This window comes from Rhinopithecus roxellana, chromosome 4 (genome assembly GCF_007565055.1).
Source record: "Rhinopithecus roxellana isolate Shanxi Qingling chromosome 4, ASM756505v1, whole genome shotgun sequence".
In the NCBI taxonomy this organism is placed as follows: domain Eukaryota; kingdom Metazoa; phylum Chordata; class Mammalia; order Primates; family Cercopithecidae; genus Rhinopithecus; species Rhinopithecus roxellana.
Genome location: NC_044552.1, coordinates 23,781,673 through 23,800,727, shown reverse-complemented (window position 1 = coordinate 23,800,727; position 19,055 = coordinate 23,781,673). Strand labels below are relative to the sequence as shown.

The following is a 19,055-nucleotide window of genomic DNA, read 5'->3' as shown; positions in this document are numbered from 1 at the left end:
TCTCAAATAAATAGGCTGGGCGTGGTGGCTCACGCCTGTAATCCCAGCACTTTGGGAGGCTGAGGCGGGCAGACCACCTGAGGTCAGGAGTTTGAGACCAGCCTGACCAACATGGTGAAACCCATGTCTACTAAATATACAAAAAAAAAAATTAGCCAGGTGTTGTGGCCTGTGCCTGTAATCCCAGCTACTCAGGAGGCTGAGGCAGGAGAATCCTTTGAACCTGGGAGGTGGAGGTTGCAGTGAGCCAAGATCACGCCACTGCACTCCAGCCTGGGCGACAAAAGCGAAACTCCGTCTCTAAATAAATAAATAAATGAAATAAAAAGATAAGTTCCACACTTGGGAGACTGAGGCAGGAGACTCGCTTGAACCCAGGAGGTGGAGGCTGCAATGAGCCGAGACCGCACCACTACATTCCAGCCTGGGCCACAGAGCCAGACTGTCTCAAAAAAAGAAAAAAAATATTTTTTTTTCAGCAGAAGCATTGCCTGAGTAACACTGAAACTCAGAACCAGGAAACTGAAGGCGGTTAGGCCACATACATCTGGGGCAATAAGTAAGCTGTTCCAGCGAGGCTTACACTGTGGGTGGAGGCGGGCAGGAAATTCACTTGCAAGTTTGTGCACAGCTGTAATGGCCAGCAAGCAGGAAGAAGGTGCCTCCTGTGATACAAGATACAGACGTAGTCTCCTATCCAGGAAACAGGGACAGAAGCGCAGACCAGATAAAGATACGGCTAACATTTCTCATTAAATGTTCTCAAAGGATTATTTACATTTTTTTCTACAAAAGTAAAATTTAAACCTGAATACATTTGATAACTATGAAATCTGAACAGTCCCGTATGCTTGTGACCTGGTTACTCTATGCACCAGGGGTCGCCCTGATTCCAACGCGCTTCCCGCGGCTCCCACTTTCTCCATTTTCACCGGAAGGGCAGCCACAGTTCTCCGCTGAGAGAAGCTCGGCTGTTCTGTTTACCTCGTGAATGATTGGCTGCAGATTCCAGAGAGGAAATAGGGACCCACCCCTCAGTTGTTATGCAATCTGGGGCGGAGTCCAGGGTCCACAGCCTTTCTAAGGGTAACCTGAGCGGGAGTTGTAGCGCCTGATCTCCTATTGCTTTTCGCACGGAAAAGGATTCCTAAAAGTGGGGTTACTCCTCCACAGCAATAGCGTCCTTAATATAGGGGCGCCCGGCCACCTGTAATCCCAGTACTTTGGGAGGCCGAGGCGGGGGATCACCGGAGGTCGGGAGTTCGAGACCAGCCTGACCAAAATGGAAAAACCCGTCTCTACTAAAAGTACAAAATTAGCCAGGCGTGGTGGCGCATGCCTGTAATCCCAGCTACTGTAATCCCAGCTACTTGGGAGGCTGAGGCAGGAGAATCGCTTGAACCTGGGAGGTGGAGGTTACGGTGAGCCAAGATGGCGCCATTGCACTCTAGCCGGGGCAGCAGCAAGAGCGAAACTCTGTCTCAAAAAAAAAAAAAAAAAAAATATATATATATATATATACATACACACACACACATATAATATATAAATGTGTGTGTGTGTATGTATGTATGTGTGTGTGTGTGTGTGTGTGTGTGTGTGTATATATATATATATATATATATATATATATCGCTTGAGCTTTCTAGGCTCAAGAGATCCTCCCAACTCAGCCTCCTGAGTAACTGGGATTACAGGTGAGCACCGCCATGCCCAAATATTATATATATTTATATTATAAATATATTATATATAAATATATGTTATATTTATTATATAAATATATATTATATTATATATATATAGGCTGCCGGTGAGGACGTGAGGCACACGACACTGAGCCACTGAGAATTTCCCCCCCTGGGCAAGTCTGCGAGGCCAGGGCCCCTAGGGAAAAGAGCCTTTCCCAGATCTTAGGGCTCAGAAGCCTGCAGTGGTTTGGTAGGGATCAGGGAGGATGATGAGGTTGGGATGAGGAAGTGGTACCAATAGAAAGACAAACAAAACAAAACCAAATCAAACTTTCCCCTTTCCATCCCTGTCCTCCTCTTTGCAATCCCGTCTGGGTGGCTGAAGGCAGACCCCGACCAGAGCCATCCTTGCCGGCTTCTTTTGTCCTGCTCTGTGGGGAAACGAGTGAAGAAAAAAGCAGAAGGAAAGGCAAGTGAAATGGAGCCCTCTGTGAACAACCACGACTAGGGTCACACACGGCAAAATTCCTAGCCTTACTCTGAGGAGTAGCCCTATTTCCATTCATAAAGGACCCACTTTATGGAAGATTCGGAGCTGGGAAATGGTCCTTCCTGCCTCAAGAATTTCAAAGACTTCCAGAGGAGGGTGTACAAAGATAGACAAGAAAGTGGCCAGTGCCCTGAAGATAGTCAGGGTATCCAGGGGAGTGTGAACCCCGAATATCTGAGACAGGTCTCAGTTAATTTAGAAAGTTTATGTTGTCGAGGTTGAGGATGTTCGCGGGTGACACAGCCTCAGGACGTTCTGATGACATGCGCCCAAGGTGGTCAGAGCACAGCTTGGTTTTATACATTTTAGGGAGACATGAGACATCAGTGAACATACGTAAGATTAACATCAGTTTGGTCTGGAAAGGCAGGACAACTTGAAGCAAAGGTGGGACAACTCCAAGTGGCGAGGGGGCTTCCAGGTCATAGGTAGATAAGAGACAAATGGTTGCTTTCTCTTGAGTTTTTTTTTTGAGATGGAGGCTTGCTCCTGTAGCGCAGGCTGGAGTGCAGTGGTGTGACCTTGGCTCATTGCAACCTCCACCTCCCAGGTTCAAGCAATTCTCATTCCTCAGCCTCCCGAGTAGCTGGGATTACAGGAATGTACTACCATGCCTGGCTAATTTTTTGTATTTTAGTAGAGACGGGGTTTCACCATGTTGGTCAGGCTGGTCTCAAACTCCAGACCTCAGGTGAGCCACCTGCCTCGGCCTCCCAAAGTGCTGGGATTATAGGCATTAGCCACCGCACCCAGCCAATTTTTGTATTTTTAGTAGAGCTGGGGTTTCGTCATGTTGGCCAGGCTGGTTTCAAACTCCTGACCTCAGGTGATCCATCAGCTTTGGCCTCCCAAAGTGCTGGGATTACAGGCATGAGCCACAGTACCAGGCCTACATACATTTTAAACCCTGCTTTTAGATACTATAAACATGACTCGTCTTAGTCTGAGACAGATCATGAAACCAATGATATTAATATTGAATCACAGCCTGGAACAACTGATATGCAAAAATTATGGCAGGTGGGAATGCTTTCAGTATTGTGTAAGATTCAGTTCAAAGGAAACAATAATTCACATTTCTAAAATTTAATTTAAAACCTGATAATTGGCCAGGTGTAGTGGCTCACACCTGTAATCCCAGCACTTTGGGAGGTCAAGGTGAGTGGATCACCTGAGATCGGGAGTTCGAGACCAGACTGACCAACATAGAGAAACTCTATCTCTACTAAAAATATAAAATTAGCCAGGCGTGGTGGTGCATGCCTGTAATCCTAGCTACTGGGGAGGCTGAGGCAGGAGAATCATTTGAACCCAGGAGGCAGAGGTTGCAGTGAGCTAAGATAGCACCATTGCACTCCAGCCTGGGCAACGAGAGCAAAACTCCATGTCAAAAAACAAACAAACAAACAAACAAACAAACAAACAAAAAAAACCCTGATAATTTTGACAAAACTCACAGGTAACTGATTATTGCTTGAAATGTAAATATTAAATGAAAATGATTTACAAAGCACACATCTTGTGGATGTGTGAAAAGGTGAATGTTGCAGCATATTGTCGGTGCTCAGAATTCAGTGAAAAACTAGTAATAATCAAGAAGAATTTGAAGAACATTATGAATGAGCTTCACATAATGAAGTCTTTGAAATAATAAATCCCTGAAATACTTTTTATCATAAAAAGAACAAAACACTGAAAAAGTGCCATTAGAATGCTAATATTACCTACTGTGTAATTAGAGTAGTCTACTGCTCAATAGAGTCTTAAAAAAGGTTGTAAATAGTGCATATCACTGCAGTCTACATTAATGGTTACAATGGTAGCAAAATGTGTATCTACCATGATGAGACAACTTTTTAGTAAATTTATAAATCAGGCAATCAGTCATTACCAAGAAAGCTTCAATTATGTAACAAAAATGTGTTTTTATCAGTGACTTAAATACTGAATTGCAGACTTACAAAACTGATGATTTTTGCTCATCTGAGGAACTCAAATGATATATCAAGCTTACTTACTCATCAGTGCTCAAGAAAAATGGTTTTGATGTGAAACGGTTACACAATGCTACAGATGGTTCTAGTATACGTCACAGAGAAAGTTCAGGGTGCCAAAGTTTTAGAGAAGTCTCTGTATGGCCAGGCGCGGTGGCTCATGCCTGTAATCCCAGCACTTTGGGAGGCCGAGGCAGGCAGATCACGAGGTCAAGAGATCGAGACCATCCTGGCCAACATGGTGAAACCCCATCTCTACTAAAAATACAAAAATTAGCTGGGCATGGTGGTGGATGCCTGTAATCCCAGCTGCTTGGGAGGCTGAGGCAGGAGAATTGCTTGAACCTGGGAGGCAGAGTTTGCAGTGAGCAGAGATTGTGCCATTGCACTCCAGCCTGGTGACAGAGCGAGACTCTGTCTCAAAAAAAATAAAATAGGCCGGGCGCGGTGGCTCAAGCCTGTAATCCCAGCACTTTGGGAGGCCGAGACGGGTGGATCACGAGGTCAGGAGATCGAGACCATCCTGGCTAACATGGTGAAACCCCGTCTCTACTAAAAATACAAAAAAAAAAAAAACTAGCCGGGCGAGGTGGCGGGCGCCTGTAATCCCAGCTACTTCGGAGGCTGAGGCAGGAGAATGGCGTAAACCCAGGAGGCGGAGCTTGCAGTGAGCTGAGGTCCGGCCACTGCACTCCAGCCTGGGTGACAGAGCGAGACTCCGTCTCAAAAAAAAAATAAAATAAAATAAAATAAAATAAAATAAAAAATAAAAAGTCTGTATATTTTAAATTGGTACTATATAAGTTACTGTATTCAATGACGTCAGGATGATGCAGTACAATGTTTAAATGAAAAATTACTTTAAATATTTGCCTCACTAACCTTTATATTACAACTACACATGAAATAAGCATTTGGGAAAATTAAAAATATTTCTAAAGATACTGGAATTGAAGTCATGAAACTAGAAAGCATATTTGGGCACTCTTTAATAGTGGGATGTCAAGAACATTAGGAAATTGTACCAAACCTTTTATATTCACTTTAATAGAAGTTGTGAAATGGGAGTGGTTTGGGACATAAATTTTTTTCCTCAGAAATTTGACATTAATAATTTACATTTTAACAGAGATGTCAATATTATCTTTATCCTTTCCAGAGGGAAATATTTAAAATTGCAGAAGCTGGATTAGTTGTAGAAAAATAAGAATCAGTTAATATATAAAATTAAATACATAAAGCAAAGGGGAAAAATAGACAGTGTTGTTTAAAAATATGATATACTATTTGAAAGAAAAATGTCAACTTCAAAAGAAAAAGTCAATTAGATTATCTGATAATTTATGTGATTGCAACTGTAGTTTGATGACAAAAGTAAAATATATTAAGAACTTAAAAATTTTAAATTCGGCCGGGCGCGGTGGCTCAAGCCTGTAATCCCAGCACTTTGGGAGGCCGAGACGGGCGGATCATGAGGTCAGGAGATCGAGACCATCCTGGCTAATACGGTGAAACCCCGTCTCTACTAAAAAATACAAAAAACTAGCCGGGCGACGAGGCGGGCACCTGTAGTGCCAGCTACTCGGGAGGCTGAGACAGGAGAATGGCGTGAACCCGGGAGGCGGAGCTTGCAGTGAGCTGAGAGCCGGCCACTGCACTCCAGCCTGGGTGGCAGAGCAAGACTCCGTCTCAAAAAAAAAAAAAAAAAAAAAAAAAAAATTTTAAATTCGTCAACCATGAAGTATGTGTACAAAGCTTCATAGATGTAATCCATTAAATCAACACAATTTTTAAATTAATCAATACAATTAAGCCTACTTATTAAAGATGGCTTATATTAATTGATTTTTGTGGTGGAGTGAACAGAGATATTAAATAAATAAGAATTTCTAGGCCGGGCATGGTGGCTCAGGCCTATAATCCCAGCACTTTGGGAGGCCGAGGCTGGCAGATCATGAGGTCAGGAGATCGAGGCCATCCTGGATAACATAGTGAAACCCCGTCTCTACTAAAAATAAAAAAAATTAGCCAGGCATGGTGATGGGAGCCTGTAGTCCCAGCTACTCAGGAGGCTGAGGCAGGAGAATTGCTTGAACCCGGGAGACAGAGTTTGCAGTGAACCAAGACTGTGGCACTGCACTCCAGCCTGGGCAACACAGTGAGACTGTCTCAAAAAAAAAAAAAAAAAAAAAGAATTTCAGACAGCAGTTCAAGGGCTAAAAAATCTTTAACATAGCTGCTAAAGTGAGAGGATTTGGCACCATGAACAATATAGTTGATGTTACATATGTCATAATATACAAACAATTTAATGGGGAAATTATCAGAAGCTTATACAAGACTCTTTTGTCAAATCATGGCTAACATAGGCATATATCACTTAACCAATAATTACTACCTAAGAAATGCAAAAAATGTTTAAAAATCCATAAATAATTTGGAAATTGTTATAACAATTTAAGAAATTATTTATACTACAACTGTGTCACTTGGTAAATAGTTTTATAATCATTTAGTTAGAAAAGAAAAATAGCATAATTGGGAAATTTTTATTTATATATTAATTTGCATTACCATACCAGTTGTCAACTATTTTGAATAGCACTCTTGATCTCACATATAGTTTGCTTGTAGTAAGTATTGATTGAATGATGTTTGACATAAATGAATGAAGATGACAGCCAGGACACCCAGGACAAGTGAAAACAGAGCTGAAGGAGTGTAAGGGTTGCAGTACTTATTGTCTTTTAGCTAAAATATTTAGAAACAGAAAGGATAAGCGCACAGAGGCATAGCATAGCAGAAATCATGTGACTTTCTTATGTTAAACCTTCCCCTTGTCTAGACCCTATTTGTCCATATGGGCATCTCCATATAAAGACAAGACTCAGAAGGTTGGATAGCTATACTTCTTTGCCTCTGTTTTCATGAAGCCGAGTCCTCTGTTCGCTTTGGTTGCCGCCACTAGCTCTGCGCTGCGCTGCCCATGTGTACGCAGATGTCATGAAAATATCAAGTTCCCTAAGCAGCTTGAACTGCGGGGAGGCTCAGAGAAGGGAGATTTCCTGAGCTGCTGACTTACTGCGGGACTGACTCAGTAAGATTCCGGGCACTAGACAGAGCTAGTTAGGAAAGGAAACATTTCCTCTTTGCCTCTGCGGGGAAAAAGAAACTACTTTTCGGACAGTCACCTGGCTCTAACACCGGAAAGGAAAGCGAGGCGGTGCATCCCCCAGAAGAGCAGCAGGCAGGGTCACTGAGCATCCCACAGCCACCAGCGGGGCTGTCCTGCTGTCCTTGCAGGAGTGCCCTGTCTCCCAGAATCTCCTCCTGGTGCTATCCCCACCCTGCCTGAAAGAAATGAGGAGGATGATGGGGAGAGAGTCAGACGGGCTGGGGTTGGGAGGAGTGAGTGCCCTTGATTTTTCTCTTATCCAAATTCAACTTTCATTTTAGATTTCCCTCCAACTCTTCAAAGCAAGCATCGCTACTCTTAATTTCTCATACGGGACTACTTAGGGGCGGCAAAAGCCTCGTAGGACTGGTGGGGTTTCCTGTACTTTTAATTGAAATGATTTCTTTGTGGGTTCCCAAAGCTAAACTGTCCTTGGTCACACTGGAAGGAAATAAAGAAAAATAAGTATGATTATTGTACCAAGTAGTGGGATTGCAAGTGAGGTTTTTCTTGTTTTTTTTTTTTTTTTTTTTTTTTTTTTTTTTTTGAGACGGAGTCTTGCTCTGTCACCCAGGCTGGAGGGCGGTGGCCGGATCTCAGCTCACTGCAAGCTCCGCCTCCCGGGTTCACGCCATTCTCCTGCCTCAGCCTCCGGAGTAGCTGGGACTACAGGCGCCCGCCACCTCGCCCGGCTAGTTTTTTGTATTTTTAGTAGAGACGGGGTTTCACCGTGTTAGCCAGGATGGTCTCGATCTCCTGACCTCGTGATCCGCCCGTCTCGGCCTCCCAAAGTGCTGGGATTACAGGCTTGAGCCACCGCGCCCGGCCGGTTTTTCTTGTTTATTAGAAAATTCTTGGCCGGCGCAGTGGCTCATTACTCTAATCCCCGTCTCTACTAAAAATACAAAAAATTAGCCGGGCGTGGTGGCAGGCGCCTGTAGTCCCAGCTACTCGGGAGGCTGAGGCAGGAGAATGGCACGAACCCGGGAGGCGGAGCTTGCAGTGAGCCGAAGTTGCGCCACTGCACTCCAGCCTGGGCGACAGTGCGAGACTCTGTCTCAAGAAAAAAAAAAAGAAAAGAAAATTATTTTCTTCTTGTTTTTACAGTGATGTGCAATAAAAACAATTGGGAGAAAAAAGAAGAGTTGACCTGGATTTTCATAATGCAAAGAAAATGGCACCCAAATTCCCACTACAAAGATTTACATGTATTATCCAATTCAATTCATTCAGAATTCCGTGAAGTCAGTCAGTTAATTGTTATTCCAGCTTAACTAACAGATGTTAGGAAGGAGACTTGAAAGTGCTCAGCCAGGCTGGGCGCGGTTGCCCACGCCTGTAATCCCAGCACTTTGGGAGGCCAAGGTGGGTGGATCACCCGAGGTTGTGAGTTCGAGACCAGCCTGACCAAATGGAGAAACCCCATCTTTACTAAAGATACAAAATCAGCCGGGGCATGATGGCGCATGCCTGTAATCCCAGCTACTTGGGAGGCTGAGGCAGGAGAATCGCTTGAACCCAGGAGGCGGAGGTTGCAGTGAGCCAAGATCACGCCATTGCACTCCAGCCTGGGAAACAAGAGCGAAACTGTCTCAAAAAAAAAAAAAAGAAAGGAAAAAGAAAAAAAAGTGCTCAGCCAGGATCTCATACCAAGTCTGTGGTGGAGTGCCAAGATATCCTCTGCGGAAAGAATTACATGTGCTGGCTGAAACAACACCAATAAACACTTTAGGCTTTGAGCTGGACACAGTTTGGTAAATACATGTTCCACAATGTTCCAGTCTTTCAGTGTCCCATGGGATATTTGCTTCCCCATAGAGAGCGTAGGTAGAGGTCCTTTACATACCCTACAGGGACGCTGATTTGCATGGGGAGGGCCGGCACACAGCCTCTGCTGGGTATGAACAGTACAAGCCTCTGGAGGCTGTGCTCTGTTCAGAACTTGGAGCTGGTTGGGGCCCTCCAAGGCCCTGTGCTGACAGTTGGCCTGGGGGCTTCTCCTCACTAGGGTCTTCTCTCAGTATCTCAAGGTGGGCACAGTCTGTCCTGGGCACGCAGGCAACGGGCTGGACAAGTAAGTATCTCTTTCCTCTAAGGCCCAGTCACCAAGTATTCCCTCCAGGGGGCCAGGTTTGGAAATTCTCACTACATATAACAGCCCTTCTGTTGTCTCATATTTTCTAACTCTGGAGTGGTAGTTCCCAGTCTTTTTATCACTAAGGAAGCATACGTGATTTCTTCCCTCCCTGTTTCAACATGGTTTTAACTACCAAACAGAAACCTCTAAGTGATTGTTTGCCTTCCTTTCCTTCTTTTCTGTTCTGTCCTTTTCTTTCTTTTCCTTTCTTTTCTTTTCTTTTCTTTCTCTTTCTCTTTCTTTCTTTCACGGAGTTTCGCTCTTGTTGCCCAGGCTGGAGTGCAATGGTGTGATCTCGGCTCACTGTGCAACCTCCGCCTCCTGGGTTCAAACGATTCTCCTGCCTCGGCCTCCTGAGTAACTAGGATTACAGGCATGTGCTACCACACCCAGCTAATTTTGTATTTTCGGTAGAGACAGGGTTTCTCCATGTTGGTCAGGCTGATCTCGAACTCCTGACCTCAGGTGATCCACCCACCTTGGTCTCCCAAAGTGCTGGGATTACAGGCGTAAGCCACTGCGCCAAGCCTTCATTTGCTTCCTTATACTGTTCATCAAGATATATTTAAGATCAGCATGAAGACAAGGTTACATCATTTACAATATATGGAAGTAAGTCCCAGTCCCCATTAAGATCCTAGTCTGGGCTAGCTGACTAAGAGGGGCTGTTAAAACTATAGTAATAGGAGTAGCTGTCTCCCTTTCATTCTGCTGCTATGGCAGATTGCTTTTTTCCTCTAGGAACACTGACATCTAGAGATCTATGATTCATAATCTTGTGGCTAGAAATGAGATGTCAAAAGAGGACAAGATCACTCAGGTTCCTCCTTTCCCTGAGTTCCCTCTCCTGGGCCAATTAAGAACAGGCACATGGAGAAAGGAACCCAGGATTATCCCATAATCACACAAAGATCTGTTCACATACGATGGCCCAAGGAGGCAGGGCCTGCCCATGAGTCACCTTTATCTACATAATGCAGCCTAACTATCCTGTTTTGCTTTTAGCTATTCAAGACTTTTCCAGCCATGGAGAAGTCCTGTGGCATGGGCTGTTCTCCCAACAGTATCTTGACTGAATCACTGAGTGTCATGCCAGAGGAGCGGGACCTGGTTGACCTCTCTTCCATGGTGTCCAGGTGCCCAGGAACCCCTATGTGGTAGTGGGATCCAGGTGTAAGAAAGCACAGCTCCTGTGTGGCCTCATGGAGAGTAGGTGCCTCACTGGGCTGGTTCTAAATTGTTCCAGGGTCAAGGCAGCAGGCATAAAGAACCCACTCTTTCATCCTTCCAACATTTTCTTGGTAATAACCCAATTCCCTGATTAAAACATCTACAGTGGTGTCTTACATTTTTCAAAGCATAACTCAAACATTTCTTCCTCGGAAAAACCTAAGTCTCCTAAAACAGGGGTTCCCAATCCCTGGGCCATGGACTGGTATCAGTCCACGGCCTGTTAGGAACTGGGCCGCACAGCAGGAGGTGAGTGGCAGGCGACCAAGCATTAGCACCCGAGCTCTGCCTCCTGTCAGATCAGCAGTGGCATTAGATTCTCATAGGAGTGTGAACCTTATTGTGAACTGTGCATGCGAGGGATCTAGGTTGCTCGCTCCTATGAGAATCTAATGCCTGATGACCTGTCAGTGTCTCCCATCACCCTTAGATGGGACTGTCTCATTGCAGGAAAATAAGCTCAGGGCTCCTACTGACTTTACATTATGGTGCGTTGTATAATTATTTCGTTACATATTACAATGTAATAATAAAAATAAAGTCCACAATAAATGTAATGTGCTTGAATCATCCCCAAACCACCCCTCTGAAAAATTGTCTTCCATGAAACCGGTCCCTAGTGCCAAAAATGTTGGGAACCACTGTCCTAGAAAACAGTTTCCTCCCTTTTGGCATTTTGTACGTTTCTTTCAGCACTAACCACAATAGTTATCTTTAAGTCTGTTTATTCATTGTTACTAAATCTTAGGTTCCTTCAGCGCAGGAACCTTTCTCGCCCCCTAGTCCCACCCTGGACCTCACAACATTCTTTGAACACAGGAAGGATTCAATAAATATTTGTAAAAGATCCCTTGGAGTTTGGCTTAAAAAGATTTAAGATGTAAAATTGAGGAAGGCTGATCTTTGAGGTAAGGCAAACATTGCCTGCCGATATGGCAGGAAATAGAAACGGGCAGACCAAGTAGAGAAGGAAAACAGTTCATCTTTCTGGGACACTAATAAGGAGTAACAGTTTCCCTTCAATTCTTTAAAAAGTAGGATGTAGGAGTCCAAATTTCCATCAAATCTATAGATTGATTTTCTTTGCATCAATTGACTTCTGGTGGAGTGCAGTGGCTAATGCCTATAATCCCAGCACTTTGGGAGGCTGAGGTGGGTGGATCACCTGAGATCAGGAGTTGGAGACCAGCTGGCCAACATGGTGAAACCCCCATCTCTACTAAAAATACAAAAATTAGCTGGGCTTGGTAGCGCACGCCTGTAATCCCAGCTACTTGGGAGGCTAAGGCAGGAGAATCACTTAAACCCAGGAGGCCAAGTTTGCGGTGAGCCAAGATCATGCCATTGTACTCTAGTCCTGGGTGACAAGAGTGAAACTCAGTCTCAAAAAAAAAAGACGTCTTTGTTGTTGCTAAAATGCAAAGATTCTGGGCTTACAAAGGAACTAATACTCTAGTAGGAATGCTTGAAATAAAAATACCTACCACTAAATGAAACCTAAGTATCAGGTTGCCCATTTTGTGTTGCTGTAACAGAATGCCACAGACTGAGTATTTTATAAAGCATAGCAGTCTACTTCATGGTTCTGGAGGACAAGAAGTCTAATATCAAGATCCCGGCATTTGGTGAGTCTTTTTGCTGTATCATCTCTTGGTAGAAGCAAGTGGGTGAGTGAGGGCAAGAGGTTGAACTTGCCTCAACCTCAAGCCCTTTTATAATCAGTATTAATCTATTCATAAAGTTGGAACCCCCATGGATAGCCAGCCATTAGGCGTCACTTCTAGATACGGTTGCATTGTGGATTCAGTTTCCAACACATGCTTTTTGGAGGACACATTCAAACCACAGCACAGGTACTTTATATTAGCTTTATAATGACTCTCCCAAGAAAACAGTGCCATGTACAAGATGAGGAACTGGAGTCCAGACAGGTGAAGCCCCACCGTGTGTCACACAGGAAGAAATGGCTAAGTAAAAATTCACAACCTGGACTCCCTGGGCTTTTCACCACACATATTGCCTTCTCATTGGATATCACCTGACAGAATGAGACTCAGGTGATTACAGGGATTCACCAGGAAAAAAGGGGAAAGTCGGCATGACCAGAACTAGAACACTGGCCAGTGAATGCAGTTCTGGGTGGACCATGGCATTGAAAGCCCAAGGATAGCTTGAATGTGGTTAAAAAATAAAAAGAACAAGGCACAAAATGCACAATGAAATACAAATGATGCTCAAACACAGCTTTTATTTTACTTCAAAGTTTACCCCAGCTCAGCTTGGGAAGATGAGGGGAATGAAGCAGATGCTGTTAAAGGGCCATGGGAGAGAAAAGGTTCTGTGGGAAGAGAATAATCTCTTTTGACTCCATGTGCTGCCTCACAGACACACTGGAGCAGGGATTGGGCCCCCAAGACCTCAGGTAGCCCTGTGCCTATGGCTTTGCTGGGTGCAGCCTACATGGCTGCTTGAATGGGTTATAGGCTAGTGCCTGAAGCTTTCCCAAGGGGGCGTTGCATTCTGCCACTGACTCCACAGTTCTGGGGTCCTGGTGGTGGTCAGGTCCTGCTCCCACCGCTCCACAAGGCACTCTCTCCTGTGGCCTGGATCCACTAGACACTAGACATTTTCCTGGTGGGGGCTCTCTGTGGCAGCTACACCTCACATTTCCACTTGGCATTACTCTAGTGGAGGCTCTCTGTGGGCTGGGCATGCTAGCTCAGTTCTCTTTTCCTCTTCTTATAAAGCCACCAGTCCCATTCCTGTGATAACCCATTAATCCATTAACCCATGAATGAAGGTAGAGCCTTATCATCCAATCACATCTCAAAGGCTCCACCTTTCAGTATTGCCACATTAGGGATTAAGTCTCAACATGAGTGTTGGAGGGAACATTCAAAACACAGCAGTATGAAAACAATATTCAACTCCAAGGTATATGGTCAAGATTACAGGTGGTAAGGAATAGGCTAAATTTGCCAGAGATGTGCTGTGGAATTATCTGTCTGTATTTCTAACTATGACCTTAGCTTCCTCAACTCCATTTCATTGCAGAATATGAAAAAGAGATCCAGGTTCTTTTTTTAATTTTTATTTTTTGAGACAGAGTCTCACCCTGTCACTCAGGCTGGAGTGCAGTGGCACAATCTCGGCGCACAGCAACCTCTGCCTCCTGGGATGAGGCCATTCTCCTGCCTCAGCCTCCTGAGTAGCTGGGACTACAGGTGCCCGCCACCATGCCCGGCTAACTTTTTGTATTTTTTAGTAGAGACAGGGTTTCACCGTGTTGGTTTCGATCTCCTGACCTCGTGATCTGCCCGCCTCAGCCTCCCAAAGTGCTGGGATTATAGGTGTGAGCCGCCATGCTCTGCTCAGGTTATTTTTAATAGAAAAGTAGGAGAACAGGGAAGGCACACAGGTCAGTGTGAGGAAGGGGGTCATGGTAGACATGGAGGTGGAGTGTTTGTCTGCCTCCTCATATTATGCTAATAGGGACACAGACAGATTCAGAGGCCCTTGCAAAAAGAGAAGCCAGAGTCCCTTAAGACACAAAGGGGAGGCGTGAAGAATTCCTGCATCTCAGTCGCACACGAGGCAGCTGTCTCAGGCTACAGAAGAAAACAGTCATGAACAAATTCAGGTCAGTCACAGTAAGTGATGACACTCTGAACAGCCCACCACACACTCAAAAATTCCAAATCAAAAAATCCCCACAACCCAGTCCTGTCCCATCTGCCCCACCCTCCACGCACTTCAGACCCCCAGAATCTCACCTTTATAAGCTATGAGAGACTCATCAGATCCCTGGGCACTGTCGCTACCTGGGGTAGAACAAAAACAAGACCTGGTTAGAGCCCACAGGAGATGTGGTGCAGGAGGAATTATGGGATGGGTGAGCTCCTCCACACTCCCGCCCCCGTCACTTACACACAGCCTGAGAGTAGCTCCCTCCTTTTCTACCTGTTAGAAGAAAATGTCCTGTGAGGGGCCAGGAAGGAGGCAGGGCCATAAGGTCCTAGAGGAACCTCCTAGTCTTGGATCTCAGAGAAGCATCCAGAACTGTGACTGCAGACCCAGGGCAGGATCAGGAAACATGAAGAAAGCAAGTGTGGGTCCTGGACCAATTGCCCTCCTGAGGTCTGTCCTCAGCAGGGACCTTCCCCTGTGACCTATGACTGCTGGGCTCAGATCCCCATCACCACAATCATCAAGGTGATAAATCTGTCCTTCATTGTCACAGGTACCCCAGGCGCGGCGGCTCATGCCTGTAATCCCAGCAGTTTGCGAGGCTGAGGCAGGTGGATCACGAGGTCAGGAGTTCAAGACCAGTCTGGCCAACACAGTGAAACCCCATCTCTACTAAAAATACAAAAAAAAATTAGCCAGGTGTGGTGGCACGCACACGTAGTCCCAGCTACTCGGGAGGCTGAGGCAGGAGAATCGCTTGAACCTGGGAGGCAGAGGTTACAGTGAACTGAAACCACGCCATTGTACTCCAGCCTGGGTGACAGAGCCAAGATTCCATCTCAAAAAAAAAGAGTAGGTGCTGGCACACAGGGCCCAGGCTGGGTCGGCCCGTGTGTATGGATGGTGCTTCCCAGTAACAAGGCAGGACACACTTCTACCTAGGGCTTGAAACCCCCAGTGGGACAAGAAAACTCAGACTGTACCCCTCTCCCTTCCCCACCTGAGCTCTTCCTCCTCCACATCACAGCAGCAACCACAGCTCCAGTGACCACAGCTCCAAGGAGAACCAGGCCAGTAATGATGCCCATGATTGGGATGCAGGGTTGGGAAGACGGCTCTGGGAAAATAGGGGAACGTAAGGGGCCCTGACTCCCAGGCCTCAGCCCTGACCCTGCGGAAGGGCTTCAGAAGGGCTCCTGCTTTCCCTAAGAGACATGACCTCCCATTCCCTTCCTTACCCCATCTCAGGGTGAGGGGCTCCGGCAGCCCCTCATGCTGCACATGGCACGTGTATCTCTGCTCCTCTCCAGAAGGCACCACCACAGCTGCCCACTTCTGGAAGGTTCCATCCCCTGCAGGCCTGGTCTCCACAAGCTCCGTGTCCTGGGTCTGGTCCTCCCCATCCCGCTGCCAGGTCACTGTGATCTCCGCAGGGTAGAAGCCCAGGGCCCAGCACCTCAGGGTGGCCTCATGATCAGAGACGGGGTGGTGGGTCACATGTGTCTTGGGGGGGTCTGAAGGGCAGAGTCAGAAAATTCAGACACTTTGTATCTCTCATGGGACACTCCAGCAGCACCCATGTGACTATCCTGAGAAGGAAGAGGACAATTATAGTAGGAGAAGAGGACAAAACCTTGACATCAGCCTGAAGTTAGGGATCTGCGATAGCCTCTTATTCCTTGGAAAGTTCTAGAATCGGGGTGAGATAGCCCAGGATAGAAGGTGAAAAGGGATTTCTGGTCCTGGCTTGTGCGGATGCTGAGTGAATGAGAAAAGCTGGAGTCAGACCTCCAAAAACTCTTGGTGTGGGGCTGAGAACCAGGCACGAGAGAAACTCCCCCATGATTCCTAACACTGAGTCAAAGAGAACTGCTCATCAGTTCATTTGAAGAATGGACTCTCCAGCGAGACTAGATTCCTTAATTGTCCCTGAGAGAAGGCTGGTCATTTAAGAGAGTCACTCTCTGGTACAGGATCTCCTGTACCTGGGGTGACAGCCCCCTCTCCCCATCCAAGGGAGGAGGGGTATTCTGGCTTCCATCCCTGTGTCTTCTACTGTTTGAGGTCTGTCAGCTGTGGGCACAGTTCTAGCCCAAGAAGGAGATGGGAGAGTAGCCCTGTGGACCCTCTTACTCAGGTACTGCAGCGTCTCCTTTCCCTTCTCCAGGTATTTGCGGAGCCACTCCACGCATGTGTCTTCCAGGTAGACTCTCTGGTGCTCCGTCTCAGAGCCATCATTTGACTTTTGCTCGGAGATTTGAGCCGCCGTGTCCACCGCGGACCAGGAGCGCAGGTCCTCATTCAGGGTGAGATAATCCTTGCCGTCGTAGGCGAACTGTTCATACCCTCGGAGGAAGCGCCCGTCCGGCCCCAGGTCGCAGCCATGCATCCACTGGAGGGTATGAGACGCTGGCCCCGCCCGCTAGTCAGTCCCGCCCACCGAGCCCCGCCCCTGTCGCCGCCAACCCGCAGGGATTTTGGCCTAAACTGAAAATGAAACCGGGTAAAGGAGCCTGGGACTCTGCCGGGTCGAGGGTCTGGGCGGGTTCCGCAGCCTGGGGGTGAATCTTGGACCCGGAGACTCGAGGGTACCCGCGTTGTCCGTGAGGGATGGGGAAGGGGTCGTGACCTGCGCCGGGGGCCGGGGTCACTCACCGGCCTCGCTCTGGTTGTAGTAGCCGCGCAGGGTCTTCAGGTTCACTCGGAAAGTCTGTGCGGTGTCTCTGGCGCTCCGTGTCTCCTGGTCCCAATACTCCGGCCCCTCCTGCTCTATCCACGACGCCCGCGGCTCCATCCTCGGACTCGCGGCGTCGCTGTCGAACCGCACAAACTGCGTGTCGTCCACGTAGCCCACGGAGATGAAGCGGGGCTCCCCGCGGCCGGGCCGGGACACGGAAGTGTGGAAATACTTCAAGGAGTGGGAGCCTGGGGGCGAGGAGGGGCTGAGACCGGTCCGGCCCTACCCCGGGCGCGGCTCCCCGAGTCCTGCGCCCCCGCCGGTCCGGCCCCTCTCTCCTCCGGGTAGAGGCCGCTTCCATCCCGACCCCACACTCACCCGCCCAGGTCTTGGTAAGGGCCGAGAGCAGGAGAAGTAGGGTTCTTAGTGCCATGACCCCATCTTCTGAATCGGCAGAGCTTCCTGAATCCGGGTGGGTGCGTGGGGACTTTATAGTCGGGAGTCGCGGCGACGCTGATTGGCTTCTCTAGAAACCCGACACCCATTGGGAATGAGAACTGAGTCTGCGTCATGAGTATCCAGGAAGAAGGACACGACCAGGTTACGAGAGGAAGTGAAAGTGCAGTGTGAAATCCTAACGCTGCGCCTCCCAGGTCTCCACACTCTGTCCTTGGGGCCTGAGACCCTGACAGCCACGCCCGAGGACCTGGAACATTGTTCTGCGCTCTCACCTCCTGACCCGAGCGCTCTTTGTTACACTATCTCCCTGAGTCCTGGCCCAGGGACTGTGTAAAGTGTGTAAATCGGTGTTGTTTTCGTGTGTGTGTGTTTTTTGGAGCTGGGTGTGTGTGTGTCTGTGTGTGTGTGTGTGTGTCTGTGTGTGTTGGGGGGTGGGGTGTCTCGCTTCGTTGACCAGGCTGGTCTCGAACTTCAGGACTAAAGCGATTCTCCCATCTCGGCCTCTCAAAGTGCTAGGATTACCGGCATGGGATTATCGGCATGAGCCACCCTGCCCGGACTTTTTTTTTTTTTTTTTCTCTGAGACAGTCTCACTCCGTCGCCCAGGCTGGAGTGTACTGGCACGATCTCGGCTCACTGCAAGCTCCGCCTCCCGGGTTCACGCCATTCTCCTGCCTCAGCCCCCCGAGTAGCTGGGACTACAGGCGCCCGCCACCACGCCCGGCTATTTTTTTGTATTTTTAGTAGAGACGGGGTTTCACTGTGTTAGCCAAGATGGTCTCGATCTCTTGATCTCGTGATCCGCCCGCCTCAGCCTCCCAAAGTGCTGGGATTACAGGCGTCAGCCACCGCGACCCCCTACCCGGCGATTTTTTTTTTTTTTTTGTATTTTGTAGAGTCGGGTTTTCGCCATGTTGCAGAGTCAAACTCGGTCAAGCGATTCGTTCGAGGCCCCTCCCAAGGTGTGTGTACAGCGTAGCCTGATTGTTCAATACTGTATTGTTTAAAACAAATGGGCGGGCGGTTGGCTGGTAATCCCAGACTTTGGAGCGAGCGGCGGATTCAGGAGATCGAGACATCCGGACCGGTGAAACCCGCTCTACTAAAATACAAAACTACCGGTAGGTGTGTGTGTCCCACAGGAGGTGAGCAGGAATGCGTAAACCGGAGGCGGAGCTGTGAGTGAATCGGCCACTGCATCCATCCCGGGCAAAGGAGACCAGTTCAAAAAAAAAAAAAAAAAAAAAAAAAAAAAAAACCAAGGTTGGAATTACAGGCGTGAGCCACCGCACCCAGCAATCAGCCCGCCGTTCTTAAACTTTTAGGTTTCAGTACCTCTGTACACTCTTAGAAATTAGTGAGGACCCGGCTTGGGGCGGTGGCTCACGCCTGTACTCCCAGCACTTTGGGAGGCCGAAGCGGGCTGATCACCTGAGGTTGGGAGTTCGAGACCAG

The 19,055-nt window shown here is 47.4% G+C and overlaps 2 protein-coding genes across 7 annotated transcripts in view; one reads left to right on the top strand and one right to left on the bottom strand.

Annotated features, from left to right (window-relative positions):
* Window positions 1-13,005: 13,005 nt before the first annotated feature.
* On the bottom strand, window positions 13,006-17,678 carry LOC104666183 (popy class I histocompatibility antigen, alpha chain E). Of its 5 annotated transcripts, XM_010368193.2 has the most exons (8): window positions 17,520-17,677; window positions 17,120-17,389; window positions 16,598-16,873; window positions 15,703-15,978; window positions 15,465-15,581; window positions 14,705-14,737; window positions 14,551-14,598; window positions 13,006-14,385 (listed from the first exon to the last, which is right to left on the bottom strand). In XM_010368193.2, exons 1-8 carry the CDS (start codon window positions 17,572-17,574, stop codon window positions 14,381-14,383), a joined length of 1,080 nt encoding a protein of 359 aa, XP_010366495.2. In that variant the 5' UTR covers window positions 17,575-17,677; the 3' UTR covers window positions 13,006-14,380. The 5 variants fall into 5 exon arrangements, with proteins under 5 accessions (XP_010366495.2, XP_030783957.1, XP_030783956.1 ...); XM_030928097.1 differs by lacking the exon at window positions 16,598-16,873 and having other exon boundaries at window positions 17,520-17,678; XM_030928096.1 differs by lacking the exon at window positions 15,465-15,581.
* A 78-nt stretch (window positions 17,679-17,756) lies between these two features.
* LOC115896793 overlaps window positions 17,757-19,055 on the top strand; it is a 70,933-nt gene continuing 69,634 nt past the window's right edge. Inside the window, exon 1 of one of the 2 annotated variants that reach the window (XR_004056663.1) lies at window positions 17,757-17,935. The gene's annotated coding sequence lies outside the window, so the exon portion shown is untranslated. The remainder of the gene's footprint in view (window positions 17,936-19,055) is intronic. The other variant, XM_030928104.1, reaches the window with a different exon arrangement.